The 17642-nt window shown below is 45.2% G+C and overlaps 1 protein-coding gene across 1 annotated transcript in view; it reads left to right on the forward strand.

Annotated features, from left to right (window-relative positions):
- LOC117503175 (tyrosine-protein phosphatase non-receptor type 14-like) overlaps positions 1 to 17642 on the forward strand; it is a 51815-nt gene that overhangs the window by 23451 nt on the left and 10722 nt on the right. The window contains 12 exon segments of the mRNA XM_034162368.1: positions 7372 to 7469; positions 7917 to 7984; positions 9456 to 9526; positions 9618 to 9705; positions 9797 to 9885; positions 10676 to 10763; positions 10947 to 11029; positions 11110 to 11170; positions 12226 to 12304; positions 12752 to 13227; positions 13590 to 14855; positions 16585 to 16725. Coding sequence (XP_034018259.1) covers positions 7372 to 7469; positions 7917 to 7984; positions 9456 to 9526; positions 9618 to 9705; positions 9797 to 9885; positions 10676 to 10763; positions 10947 to 11029; positions 11110 to 11170; positions 12226 to 12304; positions 12752 to 13227; positions 13590 to 14855; positions 16585 to 16725 — 2608 coding nt within the window.

The raw sequence follows: 17642 nt of genomic DNA on the forward strand, positions 1-17642 counted from the left end.
GAACCATCCCTTAGTTATGCTGCTATAGACGTAGACTGCTGGGGGGTTCCCATGATGCACTGTTTCTTTCTCTTTTTGCTCTGTATGCACCACTCTGCTTTTAATCATTAGTGATCGATCTCTGCTCCCCTCCACAGCATGTCTTTTTCCTGGTTCTCTCCCTCAGCCCCAACCAGTCCCAGCAGAAGACTGCCCCTCCCTGAGCCTGGTTCTGCTGGAGGTTTCTTCCTGTTAAAAGGGAGTTTTTCCTTCCCACTGTAGCCAAGTGCTTGCTCACAGTGGGTCGTTTTGACCGTTGGGGTTTTACATAACTATTGTATGGCCTTGCCTTACAATATAAAGCGCCTTGGGGCAACTGTTTGTTGTGAGTTGGCACTATATAAAAAAAAAAATTGATTGATTGATCTTTAATTAAAATAATCAAATTATCATGAAATATGAACAAAATCTTACTGGTCTACAACTGCTGTGTATCGCTATATCTTCTTATATATTTTATCAGTAATGATGATAATATTGCTTACGAGTAGATATCAACAGTCTCCAATGTCCAGTGAGCTGAAAAAGCTTCAAGTAATGAAGCTTTTGGTGAAGCAGTTGGCTGAGAGGTAAATGGACAGCATCAGACTCTCAAAGCGCTTTAAAAAAATAATGCCTCACATTCACCCTGATGTCAGGCTGCTGCCATACAAGGCGCTCACTACACACTGGGAGCAACTAGGGGACTAAAGACTTTGCCCAAGGGCCGTTAGTGATTTTCCGGTCAGGCTGGGATTTGAACCGAGGATCCTCTGGTCTCAAGCCCAACACTTAACCACTAGACCATCACCTCCCCTGAGGCACATCAGTTTCACAAGGCTTCACCTTGTCATCACTAAGCCGTGTTTATTGTTGCATAATGTTCGTTAATGTGAAATATTGAGGCCAAATATCATCCTCTGAGATGTGCTGTAGGTTCACACTCCATCAGTTTTGCACAGTATGCAGCTTTGTTTTTTGCTTTGGTATGTTGGTGAAGCCCCCTGAAGATTCCCAGACAAAGCTGAAAAATAGCAGTAGTTAGCGTGAGACGTAAATATAAGAAGTACAATAGCGTCATTTTTAGGGCCTCTTTTAGGAAGCTCTTTGTTAGCAGTGTGGAGAAAATACAAATTTGCACTTGACAGAGTTAGACAATGTAATAAAGTACCCCCTCCATCCCAGCAGCTTTTCTACTTTTCACGGAAAGTTGAACAAGCGTTAATATCCAACCTCGCTTGTCGTAGCCGTAGCCTAAGAAGATGGTGTATTTAGCCACATTTTGGTTCAAATACATATATTAACATGCTAATCCTACAGATTTTGGATCCTATTTTCCTCAGTCTACTTGCATCACTACAAAGTCATCTCCTAGCACCTCTGTGGATCGCGCCTGTGTGCTCGTTGCTTTAGTACATTATAACAGTTTCATGGACAGTTACTGGTAAGTTGGGTTGTGTGGTGCTGATATGAAGGAGGGGCCGTAAAGAAACCACACAGAGGGCTGTTGACCAGATCGGGCCCAGCTGGCCTCTGAAGCCCCCCGAAGGCTAACAGCAGCAGCCTTGAAATCCCGGCTTTGTTCGGCTGCTTATCACTAACGCGCACAGCTGGAGCTGCTCTCTTCTGCTCCTTGCTGATTCGACATATTTGAAAGCGAGATCCCGCAGCCTCCCACACAATTCTTCTGGAGGGGGGCGGTCGGGTCTTACCGCTGCGACACGGGCATATGCGCACACATTCATGCACATGTGCTCTCGGACTTGTTGTCCCGGCCATTTAGACATCTGGCAGTGAGTCTTGAATATGCATAGGCGTATAAAGGATTCATTGTGCCGTCCCGAACGTCAAAAGTAACAGAGAGAAAAGGAACCGTCAACTGTGTGTGTGTGTGTGTGTGTGTGTGTGTGTGTGTGTGTGTGTGTGTGTGTGTGTGTGCATGTGCGTGTGCGCGCGAACTATGGTGATGTCATTGTGACATACATGTCAGATGTGTGCAACTATACCCATATGTTTTTTTGGGCTTTGTAGGTGTGGCAGCAGCACCTCAACACAAATACAAATGTGTATTATTGAAGTATTTTCCTGGTAAGGTTTGCTCTTACTCGTGTGAAGCGCCTTGAGGCAGCTTTGTTGTGACTTGGCGCTATAAAAATATAATAAATTGAATTGAATTGATTCACTCCACCATGAAACGGTGACTGTATAGTCACTCCACTCACAGCTGCTGAAGCTTGTACCTCCTTCAGAGGTGTCGTGTGTTTTGGTGGCTTCCCTCACTTGCTTGTTACTCATTGTCAGTTTTTTTTTTAAAGCCTGCTCCACACATGTTTGGCAAACTGTCTTACTCTTTGCATTTCTTAATTCTTGATTAAGTCAAACTCTAAAGGATGTGCAACACCTGAAATTATCTCCAGAACATTTAAATAACAGCGGGATAAACACACCTGTGCATGAACAAGTGCAGCCAGACATCATCCCTTATTTTTGGCACCTTAAACACGGAGCACGGCACACAGCAGTTTGATTCCTGCAGCTATCGTCCTCGTTCGATGCAGTCTGGCTGATATTAGCGGCGGCGGTCTGCGCTGAGCGCTCACAGTCTGTGTGTGAGTTCAGCATTAGTCTGCGTTGACAGATGAAGTATTTACAGTTGTAACTGTGTACAAACACAGACGTGTGATCCCGTTAAATCCCGGGATGAGAACCAACCACTAACAGCCGGCGTTGGACCCCATATGGACAATGCTGGGAAAACATGGACGCTTAGCACAAACAAAGTGCACAATCATTTGACGGTTTTGTCTCCCGCAATGCTCCTCCTTCCAGACCGCATCAGACTCCTCCCCCTGTGCAGCCGCCATGGTTGGGGTTGGCTAATTAGAGGGTTGCCGCGGGAAAAGAATGGCAGCTTAGCCAACTGGTGTAATGACAGGGTGATGGAGGAGGGTGGGGTCAGATTATAGGTCCCAGAGCGGAGCTCAAAAAAGACGGAGAGAATGTGAAAACATGCAGCTGAATGATTTGATGAGTGAAGGAGTGAATGTGGAAGCACGTCGATGCTTCACGTCCTGCCATAACGCTTCCGTGTGTTTGTGACCTATCAGAAAAGGTGTCTCACCTCTCTGATTGGAAAGTCTGGTCACTATGGCAACAAACAGGAAACGGTGCACACGTTTTACCCAGCTGAGACCGTTCACCTCGCTTGTCCTTCCTCTCATCCTGTGTGGCCGCTGTGTTGTTCAGAAGTGTGCAGCTGGACCACAGCTAAAAGTGGACAAAGGAGCTGCGCAGCTCGAGGGGCGCAGCACATTTCAGCCCCTTGACCGCATTCTGTGAAGGATCAGCAGCGTCATCGCAGCGGCTTACACTTAGCAAAACCACAGCTCACCAACTCCCAGCATGCCTCAGATTTAAATCACTCTTATAACGCGGCACAATGCCTGCTTTTAGTAACACAGAAACTCTGTTAAGGAAGACTTTTAAAGCCACATATTAAAAAAATAATAATTCTTTAAATGTTTGTGTTATAATTCATTGACAATGTGAAAATGCAAATTGCTTCGAATCTTGGTTGATTAAAACTGTTTCTCAAAATGATATGAAAACCTGCAAAATCAGAACACAGTGTGTGTAGTTACTGCAGAGCATTGTAGTAGTCACTGGAGGTACTGCAGAGCATTGTAGTAGTCACTGGAGGTACTGCAGAGCGTTGTAGTAGTCATTGGAGGTACTGCAGAGCGTTGTAGTAGTCACTGGAGGTACTGTAGAGCGTTGTAGTCACTGGAGGTACTGCAGAGTGTTGTAGTAGTCACTGGAGGTACTGTAGAGTGTTGTAGTAGTCACTGGAGGTACTGCAGAGTGTTGGAGCCATTATTGGAGGTACTGTAGAGCGTTGTAGTAGTCACTGGAGGTACTGTAGAACGTTGTAGTAGTCACTGGAGGTACTGTAGAGTGTTGTAGTAGTCACTGGAGGTACTGCAGAGTGTTGTAGTAGTCACTGGAGGTACTGTAGAGTGTTGTAGTAGTCACTGGAGGTACTGCAGAGCGTTGTAGTAGTCACTGGAGGTACTGTAGAGTGTTGTAGTCACTGGAGGTACTGCAGAGTGTTGTAGTAGTCACTGGAGGTACTGTAGAGTGTTGTAGTAGTCACTGGAGGTACTGCAGAGTGTTGGAGCCATTATTGGAGGTACTGCAGGGTGTTGTAGTAGTCACTGGAGGTACTGCAGAGCGTTGTAGTAGTCACTGGAGGTACTGCAGAGCGTTGTAGTAGTCACTGGAGGTACTGTAGAGCGTTGTAGTAGTCACTGGAGGTACTGCAGAGTGTTGTAGTAGTCACTGGAGGTACTGCAGAGTGTTGTAGTAGTCACTGGAGGTACTGCAGAGTGTTGTAGTAGTCACTGGAGGTACTGCAGAGTGTTGTAGTAGTCACTGGAGGTACTGCAGAGCGTTGGAGCCATTATTGGAGGTACTGCAGAGTGTTGTAGTAGTCACTGGAGGTACTGCAGAGTGTTGTAGTAGTCACTGGAGGTACTGCAGAGTGTTGTAGTAGTCACTGGAGGTACTGCAGAGCGTTGTAGTAGTCACTGGAGGTACTGCAGAGCGTTGTAGTAGTCACTGGAGGTACTGCAGAGCGTTGTAGTAGTCACTGGAGGTACTGCAGAGCGTTGTAGTAGTCACTGGAGGTACTGCAGAGCGTTGTAGTAGTCACTGGAGGTACTGCAGAACATTGGAGTCATTATTGCAGGTACTGCAAAGCATTGTAGCAGTTATTAGAGGTACTGTAGAGCGTTGTAATAGTCACTGGAGGTACTGCAGAGCATAGTAGTAGTCACTGGAGGTACTGCAGAGCATTGTAGCAGTTATTAGAGGTACTGTAGAGCGTTGTAATAGTCACTGGAGGTACTGCAGAGCATAGTAGTAGTTATTAGAGGTACTGTAGAGCGTTGTAATAGTCACTGGAGGTACTGCAGAGCATAGTAGTAGTTATCGGAGGTACTGCAGAGCATTGTAGTAGTCACTGGAGGTACTGCAAAGCATTGTAGCAGTTATTAGAGGTACTGTAGAGCGTTGTAATAGTCACTGGAGGTACTGCAGAGCATAGTAGTAGTTATCGGAGGTACTGCAGAGCATTGTAGTAGTCACTGGAGGTACTGCAAAGCATTGTAGCAGTTATTAGAGGTACTGTAGAGCGTTGTAATAGTCACTGGAGGTACTGCAGAGCATAGTAGTAGTTATCGGAGGTACTGCAGAGCATTGTAGTAGTCACTGGAGGTACTGCAGAGCATTGTAGTAGTCACTGGAGGTACTGCAGAGCGTTGGAGTCATTATTGGAGGTACTGCAGAGCGTTGGAGTCATTATTGGAGGTACTGCAGAACTTGCAGACTGAAAGTTGGAGTGTGTGATTGCTGCACTTTGTGCACCTTGTTGACTTTTAGTTCCAAACACTGTCATCATGACTGTCATCATGTCTCAGGGGGACTGAGGCATCTCTCCAACACACAATATCATCACAATTACTTAACTGATCTTTTCTGCCTCCTGCTGGATAAAAATGAAACGCAAACCTCTTGTAATCAGATTTTATCCACATGTTCGTACTGTATAGAAATAATTTTGAAGCCATATATTAAAATGCACCGAGTGAATGTGTGTGTTTGTTTTGCGTTGTCACATTTCATATTCGCCGCAGCTTCTCGTTTGGCGCTGTGTGTCTGCACACTTCCAGGAGCGCCGTGCTGGATTACCTTTGGCATTTCTCTGATGTCAGAAGTGAGTCAGTGTTATTTCAAATGGAGGTGATTCACTCATTCCTGTAGTAGGTTCTCTGGCATCTCTGCTCCTGCTGACGTGACCTACTGACGCACACATTTTCTCGCGCCTCGTCTCTCTGGCGTTTCTGCACTTGTGGAATGGTTCAGTTGCCGATGTGACACAAAACACTTTTCCTGTAATTTTCTTTGGATAAATACCTAAAACCTGCATCCACCGATTCTGAGACTTTGTTCAATCAAAGTCGCAGATAGTTTGAGTGTTTTTGGGAGCCGGTGATTCCGTTTTTGGTGCCGCACACTCAAGCGTCATTACAGGTTAGCTGGTAGAAAGACGTGCGTGTGTGTGTGTGTGGGGAGGGTTTGACATTTGTGCAACACAAGCTACTTTTGTTTCAAATATTTCCATTATTAATCTGTTGATTGATGTAACTGTCCTCCAACTTAAAAAAAGAACCCCAGTTTGTTGACACAGACCCAAAAGCTTCTTGTTCTTTTGGTATCTGATATGAAAACACATATTTGAGGTTTGCCCTTGACGTTTTAGCGACATTTTTTGAAGCCATAACTTGTGTTGAAATGACCTACATTTCTGCAACAAAACCCAAAATAAGATCCTCTACAGACTATTTTAAAAAATCATTATTGTGGTGAATTTTTTTTTTATTTTTTTCAAGGGTTGACTTTGAGGAATACTTCTATCCACTGTGATACCCGAACAATGAAAGACATCCAATATATTGGCCAATTAAAAATGAAAAAGAACTGCTTTTTTTGACCATTAATTGAGCTCGAGCCTCAAATTCTTGGTTCTGATTCAGTTTGGACTTTGACCTTTGGTGATTTGATGACTAATTTAGAATATAAAATGTTTTAAAAGTAGACTCATCAGTTAAAATCCCTAAAATGTTCAGTGTAAAAATAACTCAAACCTGAGACAGTAAATCCCAGTTCTCACTTTCATGGATATGCATCTACGGAAAACCTTAGTATCCGGTCGGGTTTCCCTGATGATCCGGGATGTTCAGTTGTGTTAATCAGGATTGACAAAGGGGTTGAAATGTCTTGGTTGTCTTTTGACATATGTTGGTAAACCCCTTGCATTTCCACATAGGCCTTAACGTTGTGGTAAACGCAGTGAGATCACGGCAGTTTTTCCGGAAGTACCAAGGTTGTGTTGAGGTTACTGTACATGCGTGTTCAGGTTATTTGTGCACGTGTGTTGTTGTCCAACTCCAGTGTTTTCACAAGATCACATTCATGGGCAACCGTGATCTTTACTCAACGGTTTGTCGCGGTTATAGACGGTGACCCCCCGGGATGATTATCTGTGGGAGTGTCACATTTTATGTGGGAAAAGATAAAATTTACAGTTTTTCCTGTGAAATCGTGAAATCACATGAACAATTAATCAGAACCCAAAACTGTACGTGATGTTTTTTTTTCTGTTTGACTATTTGAATAATGGTTTCAGCTCTAGTGACTGTTTAATCCAGATCGTTCTGTGACTGAGCCCTGAACTGCAGCCTGCACATTACTGAAAGGAGACATTGTGCACTTCCTTCCTTCCTTCCTTCCTAGGTATCAGTATTACCTGCAGATGAAAAAGGAAGTGTTGGACGGACGTCTCCATTGCACAGTGGAACAGGGGATCCGACTCGCTGGCCTGGCAGTACAAGGTAAACACACACACACACACGAACAAATATCTACCCGAGGGAGGGAGGGGGAGAGAAAACTCACACTTTCTCGGGTCATCTTGACTTCACTGCCTAATATGGCTGCATACCAGCGAAGAGGCCAGTCCACTTGAGTTCCTGCGGTATCAGTTGTTACAGACATGAATACACATCTCTGCGGTCTCGCTCCTGGCTGCCGTCTGCATCTCGGAGGCCACGTAAACACACAGTTAGCTTATCATGAACTCCAAGGATGAGGCTCCACGACAGCAACCCGACAGTGTGTCACAGTGATGGTCGGCGAGTGGGAATATAATCTTATAATATTATATAATATAATAAGAGCGCTGTGCGTGTGTGCACTTAAATAATGTGCCGTATTTGTCTTTTATTCTGTAACTGAAACATAATAAATGCGTGGGATGTTTTTTTTTTCCCCCCCTCCAGCTGATTTTGGAGACTTCACCCAGTTCATGTCTCATGACTTCCTTCGGGAGTACGTACTCTTCCCCGTGGTGAGTCCTCAAACCGTCACTGTGAAAGCGATGGTGTGTGTGTGTGTGAGTTTGTGTGTTGCCTGAAGGCACACATTCTTGTGTCACCTGTCTGGCTCCTCCCACAACATACCTGATTGACAGGCAGACAGAGATAGGGTTGCGCTGAGATAAAGATCTAGTAAACATAAGCGGCTCCAGGAAGGTTGGCGGGTGGATGTGCTACCCCGCTATTATTCCAGCGCCAAACCCCTTTGGTACGCTGAGCGTTCTGGAAAATCATTGGCTTCTGCCTCGCTAAAGTCTGGGTTTAAACGTTGACTTAGTGGGTTTGCTGCAACTGACTGCATCTTAACTTTCCGGTGTCTGTGTCTTAAGACGTCTTTGGTGAGGCAGACTTCCACACACCGACCCTTTATCACTCAGGATGTTCTTCCAAATAGCTGGAGAAAAAAAATTCCTGCATGAAAGCAGAAAACTTTGGAGTACTGGTAGGTAGAGGACAGCGCTCCTAGATTTATTAAAGGAAACTTCCAGTAAATGACTATAACACTTTAAAAGTGCAGTCTGTCTTGATTTTGATTTTTAGCGTTTAAGTCATGAAATGATTTTCTTTGACATTTTTATAATTGTGTTCCTTTTTATTCAAATCAAGACCTCACAATCTTACATCACGAACAGAATCAAAATTCCCCATATTCTGGAAATTATTTAGATTTTTGACCCAGGTGGGTTTAAAGGACGTTGCTGCAGGTACAAGACATTTCCACACAGTGGTGCTACAACAGCACCCAGTACTATGAATAGTGTATTGCATTAGTAGTAGTACTACTAAACCAGGGGCACCATGTGGTAATTATCTATATTGTCAGTTTTGACTTTCTGATCTCGTAGGATTTTTGCCGTGATTCAAAATGGTGACAAGTTCCACAAGATGATCAACAGTTCCTCCCCCCCCAAAAAAAACCTCTCATAAAGTAGTAGTACTGCAGTACATGTATAATCACCATGTAGTCCCATTGGGTTCCGCCGTAGCTGCTCAGCCTGTCAGTAAGCAGAACTCAAGTCGGCGCGTACACCGATCCCACAACACCATGGAACTGCCCCCGGTCCTGGATGGCAACCATGCAGGCAGGCAACTGATCCATCGCCACCTCTCGAAAGTAACCAGGGTATATGTGGGCGTGGCTTTAGCAAGTTCTACAGCAGAATCACAGATGTAGGAGGTTTTTGTGTGTGTGTGTGTGTGTGTGTGTGTGTGTGTGTGTGTGTTGATTGGGATTTTGATGTGGATTCTGGATGATATTTATTTACCCTATAAAACCCTGGAGACGCCCCTGTGAACAAATACCAAGTGTGTTGTTGAGTCGTCAGAGTCAGAAAGTCAAATTATCCATAAAACAACTGAAGGAACAGACTTTTGTTCTGGTCAGAGGTCAGACTGAGGAGGAGTTGTTGGGTTTGTTGTTGTCATTTTTGGGTTCTTTTCCAGAACTGGCCTCACGGAGACGAGGTGCTGGAGGAGTGGACTCAGAAAGTGGCCGAGGAGCACAAGAGCCACTGGTAATTTAGGCTTCATCCACATGTCGGAGTGTGTCAGAGCAAACCAACACATTCAAGTACTTACTGTGTTTGTGTGTGTGTGTGTTTCCAGCCGAATGCCGACCGCCGAAGCAGAGCTGCTGTACATCAGAGACGTCGAGAAACTGGACGGATTTGGCCACGAGAGTTTTCCTGCTAAGGTCAGACACATTAAGCTCCTCCCCTTCCTTTGCTCCTCTTGCAGTCAGACTTCAATTTGACCTTTTTTTTTAATTTCTACTTCTTTCACAGGATAACTACACAAACGACATTTTTATTGGTGTGTCCTTCATCGGAGTGTTTGTTAAACACAGGAATGGGAGGTCCATCATGCTTCACCGGCAAGTCCCCTCCCCCAACGTCTGTCTCTCCTGTCATAGTCAGCATGACCTTTGACCTTTACTACAACCTTTCTTTATTTTTCCTTCGTGTGAGGTGACGGCTTCAAAATGCAAAGTGCAGTTTCACTCAAACTTGGCACCACATCACACGTCATGTTGAGGTTTTAGGTCTGAGGACATCATCTAAAATACGTTCATGACCGAGAACCAGAAGAGACACTGACACATGGTTTTCTGTTTCTATTTCTAACAAAAAAAATCAGCTGGCAGCAGCGAGGCACTGCAGTCCTCGAGATGCCTTCTTTTTATTTATTTATTTGTTTGTTTGTTTTATATGTATTTATTAAAGTTAATGAATTTTTGCAGGATTATTCACAAAATGATGAATCGATTTTCAGCTTCAGTAAGAAGGTTTGGTCCAACAGATTTAAACTCAAAGGTGCATCTTTAAATAGTGGCAGGGCCAGGATTTTTTTTAATGGTGGGGGTGGTGTTAATGCATCTGATTTTCATGAAACCTTCTGAAAAGGTGCGACCTGGTCTATATAACAACATGATGCTACCAAGAAATTAAAAAAGGAAAGTTAAATTCTGAAATAAGACATTTTTAAGTTATTGTTTATATCAGATTATTAGCAGAATTGATATATGAAGGAAACATATTGATGATATAATTACATGGTGTGTGTGTGTGTGTGTGTGTGTGTGTGTGTGTGTGTGTGTGTGTGTGTGTGTGTGTGTGTGTGTGTGTGTGTGTGTGTGTGTGTGTGTGTGTGTGTGTGTGTGACAGATGGAAGGACATCGGTACCATCGCACACAATAAGTCGGCCATCACGGTGGAGATAACGAGTAAAGACGACACCATCGCCTTTCACATGGTGAGTGTTGTGTCTGCTGCCGGCCTCCGTGCTCCACGCACATGCTTTGTTTTTGTTTTGTTTTTTTAGAGTGAAGATGTCGCTGCACGTTCCTGTGTGCACACACAAACCCAGTTCTGCTGCATGACCTGTGTTCATTTTTATTCTGAGAAATATTTAGCTTTTCCGTGTTTCTGTACTCAGGAGGACATGGAAATGGCAAAGTACATCGCTCGCCTTTTCACGGCCAGACACAAGTTCTACAAACAGAACAAGATCTGTGCAGAGTGAGTGTGAAGGCTGTCACACTGTTATCGCTGCTCTCAGTCTGTGTCTTCATGTTCTTTCTCTGTGTGATCTCCTGCAGGCCCACTCACTCACCTGCACCAATCAGGAGGCGACCCACCTGGACCCCCCGGCTCTCTCTGGTACCGTCCAAAGTCCACATTCAGTATGAACACGAGCAGAAAGTGGAATCTGGAGGGAGAACGTGGGTGGGGGAACACAAACGTTTTCACCCTGGTCCTCCACTCCAGGCGGCTCCTAATTGCACTGCGCAGTCTTAATGTGGCGTTGTGGGTGTCTTGGAAAGTTTGCAAGGGTGTTGCTTGGTCTCATTTCCGGTGCGACAATGAAGGCAGTGATTTGTGCGTCTCCCTCCCTGCTGGCCAGACAATGGCTCGGCTAAATGTGGCACAATAGCTGCTCAGTCAGTCGGCTGCAGCGCTCAGAAGACTGACTGAAGAACCACAACTGTGGCTGATAAAACTGCACGGCCCCAGAACACACAGCAGGCAGCTGCACTTATTCAACATGGAAAATCAGTAAAAGTGGTAGATTATTGACGGACAGGAGGAGCGATCAGTGCTATGATATAAGGAGACGTATCGGAAAGAATGAAAATATGAGCAAACTGATCGACACATCTTGGCCAGTGAGCTGTACAGCATGCTTAAAAAATCAGTTTAACACTTTGTAACAAGGGTACATCAGTGCCTCAGGCTGATCACTTCCATGATGCAGTAATCCATAATCTATAAGTGAACATATTTTGCAGAAGTTTAACATTTCTGTATTATTATTTTTTATGAGCTCATGAAAATATTCTAATATATTGAGGGCTTGTGTCAAAGCTGTAGTCTATAATTGGGGAAAACCTAAAAAAAAAAAAAAAAAATCCCATAAAAATAGTTTTTTCACTGGAGTATAACAAGCATTTATTTTTAAACACAAGAATTTAAGAAAGAAAAAAAACTATTGTTACACCAAATGGTTTTGACATATAAGTCACCCCAGAGTATAAGTCACAGGACCTCCCAGATGAGTCAGGAAAAAAAGTGACTTAAAATACAGTACATGCAACATTCTCATAATGCATAAAAATGTTCACACAAAATACGTTGAACGTTTTCATGACATTGTAATTTTTCAAGATGCACCTTTAAACCAAATCTCATTCAGCTTTTTGCTTCTCTTCCTTTAGCCACGCCCCCAGTCTTGTAACTTCCAGTCCATGCATTCCAAGTACGGAGACCATTATCAGGACACGCAGAGCTCTCAAGGTACGTGAAAACCAGCACAGAGTAAAAACCTTTCAGCATCTTCTTTCGTGCTGCATGAATCCTTCCCACCAAACCTGTGGCTTCCAGCTAATTAGTATTTCGGTTCACTCCCAGCCAGTTAAGAGTGCAGTGTTTGTGGTGATGTCCAGTGACCTCATTTGTGTTTCACTCTGACTGACTCATTCACACGCACGCTCTGTCTCACAGTCCAAAGGTGTTGAGATTAAAAAACGAGAGGACAGAAAAGCATTCTGGGTGTGTTCGGATGAGCGTCGGTGACCTCAGTCCGCGTTCTCTGTGTGAACCGAGATCAGGAATCTTGTGGGTTTGACATAGTTTCATATCAGAGGCTTCTATTCTTTGGGAATGAATAGGAGTAATGTTGGTATTCCCGCGTGACTGTGATGGGAATTTTGCAGAGTTATTGTCTCATTCTCTCCTCCACAGATAGCATCTTTCACGACGACCCCTATTACAAGTCCGAGACCAGTCTGGACCGCTGCCCGGTGGACTATGGCTTCCGTAATGGTACGGTGCCGAACGGCAGCATATACAGCAGCCCCAGCCTGAGCTCCCTCAACCATTCCCAGACCTTCATCCAGCCTTCGCCCATCTCCTCCAACCTCAGCATCCCAGGCAGCGAGCTTATGCGGCCGGACTACATCCCCAGTCACCGCCACAGCGCCATCATCGCTCCATCCTACCGGCCCACGCCCGAGTACGACGCCGTCATGCGCCAGAAGCGGCGCATACTTCCTGCTCACCACGAGCTCCACAGCCAATCGCTGCGCAGCCTGAACATCAGTAATGCGTACGCGTACCGGCAGCCTGAGTCTCTGGTGAACAGCCAACCAGAGATGAGGGAGAGAGGCCCGTACCACGGCCTCGGACCCAGTCCTGGACCATATGCTCCACACGTAGAGGTAGATACTATTCCAAGTTACTTTAGCGCGGCAGCGCTTCCAAACTCATTTGTCCGAGGCAACGTTTCAGAGTGTTTTCCGCCATCTTGGGTTATTTTGTTTGAGCGGCGTGACGCTGCCTTTTTACTCTCATTGGCACTCTGTGTCATGTCTTTCTGGTCTATTTTGGCCCTGCCTAGAATGGCAAGTCATCACTTTGCCTGTGTTGCTTGTAGCTAATGTGCCGTCTGGTAAACTGTGAGCGTGTGATCTCTATCTGCCCTCAAGCCGCCAGTTTAACATCCCAGTAATTGAATTAGAAATGTTTGGTTATTGAGCATCATGTGCTTTTCTAAAATCAGACTATTTGTGGCTTTCTGCAGATCACTTACAGTAAGCCGGTGTCTCTCGGCCCCCACCAGGGAGGTCCTGTCAGCGGTCAGACCACATGTCAGTCATCCTGCGTTAATGGAGGCGGCGACGGTGGGGGAGCTGTAGGAAGCTCCATCTCTCACACTGTCAGCACGCCTGAGCTGGCAAATACCAAACAGCAGGGGGTGAACACGGGGAGTTATGCAACCACTGCAAACATGCTGAGAAACCACATGTTGCGACCCCCTCCGCCTTACCCTTCCGGCTCCTTCCGCCCAGCCACCAGCACGCCGGATCTAGCGAGCCACCGGCTGCGCTGCATCGGGGGCAGCAGCCCGGAGCTCGTCACCCGCATGGTGCAGCTGTCAGTCAAGACCTTCCAGCCGGACAGCTCGGCCGTGGTGCACCAGTCGCTGCAGGAAGTTAGCGAACCATTAACGGCAGCTGCTAAGCACCGCTCCACTCTGGGTAAGAGACACAGCATGGAGGTGATCAGCAGCATGCGAGGAGGAGCAGGGGGAGGAGCAGGGATGGAAGGCGTGATGATGAAGGGCATCAATGCTCCTCTTCATCGGAGGAACACTCTGAGAGAGCAGGTGAAGCCACAGCCCCAAACCCCTCAGCCGCAGCCTCCACCTCAGCAGCCCAAGGACTTGTCGATGCACATGACTGCTCAGAAAGCAGCCGAGGCTTCTGTGGCACCACCTGCTCCTGTGGCCTACCAGCATCAAAAGACTCTCTCCAATGCTACCATGCTGATCCACAGCAGTGAGAGTGAGGAGGAGGAGGAGGAAGAGGAGAGGCCTGAGCTGGACGTCCAAATTCCGGGTCTCAATGAGGACATCAGCGCTCAGCTTCAGGCCGCTTTGGCCAAGCTGCCCAATAAACCTCCTCCAGAGTACCCCGGACCCCCGAGACCATCTGGCAGTGCTCCGATACATACTCACGCCCACAATCACAACCACACCCAGCACCACGCCCACAACCAAGCACCACAAAGCAACTCGGGACCACTGGACCCAAACCAAGCCCAGCACAGAGTGCCACAACTTGAGCAGGATCAGAGTGGGACTGGGAATGGAGGTGCTGGTGCAGGTGGGACGTTGACTCGAGGAGATCAGGGTGGGGTGAACGGTGTGGTTTTAAGCCCCTCCATTTCAGAGCCGGACCTGTCCAGTGTGAAGGAGCGGGTGAGGAAGGAACCCGTCAAAGAGAGGCCCGTGTCAGAGATGTTCTCCTTAGAGGACAGCATAGTGGAGCGGGAAATCGCTCAGAGGGTAAGAACCGTTTCATGACTCGTGCCTTTAAACCACACTGGTGTTGACTGCAAACTACAGGTGTCCCCATGTCTGGTTTCTGGTGATGTGGAGTCAAAGACAATACTGTAAAAATATATTTTGACATATTTCTTGGGATACCATAGCAAATATATTGAGTTCACTCCTCCACATCTTGCAGACAACACGAATGAGATCACGCATGAGCAAAGCTTAGAAGATAGAAAACTGGGAACTCTGAGTTTCTGATCAACAGTGAAGGAAAAATACTTTTAAGAAAGCTACAATACTACTGACTTGTTTTGGTAAAAGCATTTTAATTGTTCTGTTGACCTGTGTGAGTGTGATCTCACCTGTCCAGCAGATATCCAGCAAAACCTTTGTGTGATATTTGTCCAGAGTTCTTCCTAACAGTCACCTGTGGTTCTGTTTTGTAATTATATATATTCACATTTCTTCATCTGTATAATGAGGATGCACAGCAGTCTTTTAAATTGTGACATCCCCCTCCCCCTACAGAGAGGGTATGATGGCGCCCAGTCGCTGTATTTTAGCCCCCATGGGTCAAAATCCTAAAACGCTTCCAGAGCAGATGAATTTTGTTCACGCTGGCTGATATTTGAGTAGTACAGAATTATATTATTGCCTTTTTATGACTTAAATAGCTGAAACATAATTGAAATGAATTACACCTTTAAATGCAGTTGGAGATTTGCTGAGAAATGAAGTTATTTTGCAGTTATTAAGTAGCTGCAGCCTGCAGAAGCCAGCACATTACTCAGGTTAGGGTTAGGGTTAGGTTGAGCAGGTTCTGTGGTGCAGTCCTTCACAAAATGCTGGGAATGGCTCTTCTGAATTAGCACGAGACATTCCGACAGCATATACGGATTCTAATTCAGTAGCAGGTTTGACAGCGAGGAGGCGACTACAGGAACCATCACTTGACAGCGTTTTGGGCAGAAACCACCGAGCTCATCATCATCATCATCATCATCATCATCCTGGACCGAACAAAAACAGTCCTTCTGTGACCGCCTCATTCTTAGCGGGTCTCATAGCTCCTGATTAGCAGTAATCCGCGGTTCAGCACCTGAGAGGCGGGCGCTGGGCTCGGCGGTCCCCCAAGCAGTTCAGACCCTGTAAATCCTTCAGATTATTCTTTGGGTCTGGAGTTCTTTTGTGTGTAGTTTGTGTTGCTATTAAAGTGCGACAAAACTGCACATATCTCCAGGTGTAAGATAAGTCATATTACCGCCTCACTTCCTCGCCACGTTTTAGGTTTTACGTTTTACGTTTCACATTTTACGTTTTAGGTTTTCTTGCGTTTCCATCCAAAGATATGGTCCCTCTTACTGCCGTGGCCCCCCGGTGACCCCCCAAGCTGTTGTTTTGACTGTCTCGCTGGGGTCAGGGGGAGGTCAGGGCTCACCTCGAGATTTACCAGCAACAGAGATTAGGAGCGGTAATCCTCGGAGGAAGGAGGGTCCGTACCTCATGGGGCCAGTGTTTGGCCGGAATGATAGAAAGAGTGACTATCAGGAAAAAGGAGGTGAGGGAGGGTGAAAAAATAAGGATGAAAGGATCAAACTAAAGATGGTACCACAGTCTCACACACTCAGGTTCTCCCCTCCCACATCTACACATGTCATCAGGATGCGGTAAACCGGTTTGTGTTCCAAAGCTGTCAGTACCTGCAGCAATGATGCCGGGATTTTCCTCTCTGTTGAAGACGCTGGAAAGACAAAAGATGTCCGTCGACTCCATGAAGAGGCCGCTGATGATGGCCGCGCTCAATGGCCTCTACGTGGCCCGGATGCCTGTCCCAGAGAGTCCTGCAGAGGACGGCGCCAAGGCTTCCACCGATGAACGGGTAAGACACTGCACGTGCAGGATTTCACATTTTAACACAATATTATGAGGTATGTGCTCCATTTAAATATGTCCAGAAATCCTCATGATGGAAGATTATAATAATAATTAACATATATTATCAGCGATACTGTTTACTTAGATTAAATTAGAGTAGTTGCAAATTTCTGCAGTTACAGCTGCAACTAATTTTTATTATTATTGTATACAATTAATGTTAAAAATGTCTTGAGTAAAAATGACTATCAAACATTCTTACATCCAGAGATGTTGATTTGTTTTTGACAACTGGCTCAAAACAGTTTTTCTCAGATTCATCCAGTTTACAGAATGCTTTATCATCATCTGATTAGAAAATAAACTAAAAATATAGTTTTAAACGTCTTAAAACCACCTTTTACCAGCCCATCATTGGGGCACAGTAGTTTAAACCCATATTATTTCTTAGTTAATATTAAAGGCTGTTTTAAGAATTTGAAGTTTTTGGAGCCGTTTAAATTAATGGCATATAACTTATCAATTTTAAAGTCTAAAACCAGATAAAGCAATCTTACATCAAATGGAACAACAGTAAAAACACTTATTGGACACCTGACAATTTATGAAAAATAAAAGGAAAAGAGGAACAAATTAAAACCAATTAAAATGAGATCACTCTGGTTTTAGTAGAAATAGTTAAATAAGTTTTGCTGTTGTTTTAGGGTCATTTAAAGATGACACAAAATAAAGTGGCTGGTTTGGTTGAGGTGTAAATAAATGTATTTAAATCATTCTGTCCTTGGTGCAGAAGAGTTTTTTTTGTCTTGATCAGTATCAGTCATTGATTGTTGCACTAATTGATGATTAATTTCCCATCTGTGATTTGGCTGTTTGAAATAGTGTCGACTAACATTCATTAGGTGTTAAACCCGGCTTTTG

The sequence above is a fragment of the Thalassophryne amazonica genome, chromosome 21 (genome assembly GCF_902500255.1).
Source record: "Thalassophryne amazonica chromosome 21, fThaAma1.1, whole genome shotgun sequence".
Lineage (NCBI taxonomy): Eukaryota > Metazoa > Chordata > Actinopteri > Batrachoidiformes > Batrachoididae > Thalassophryne > Thalassophryne amazonica.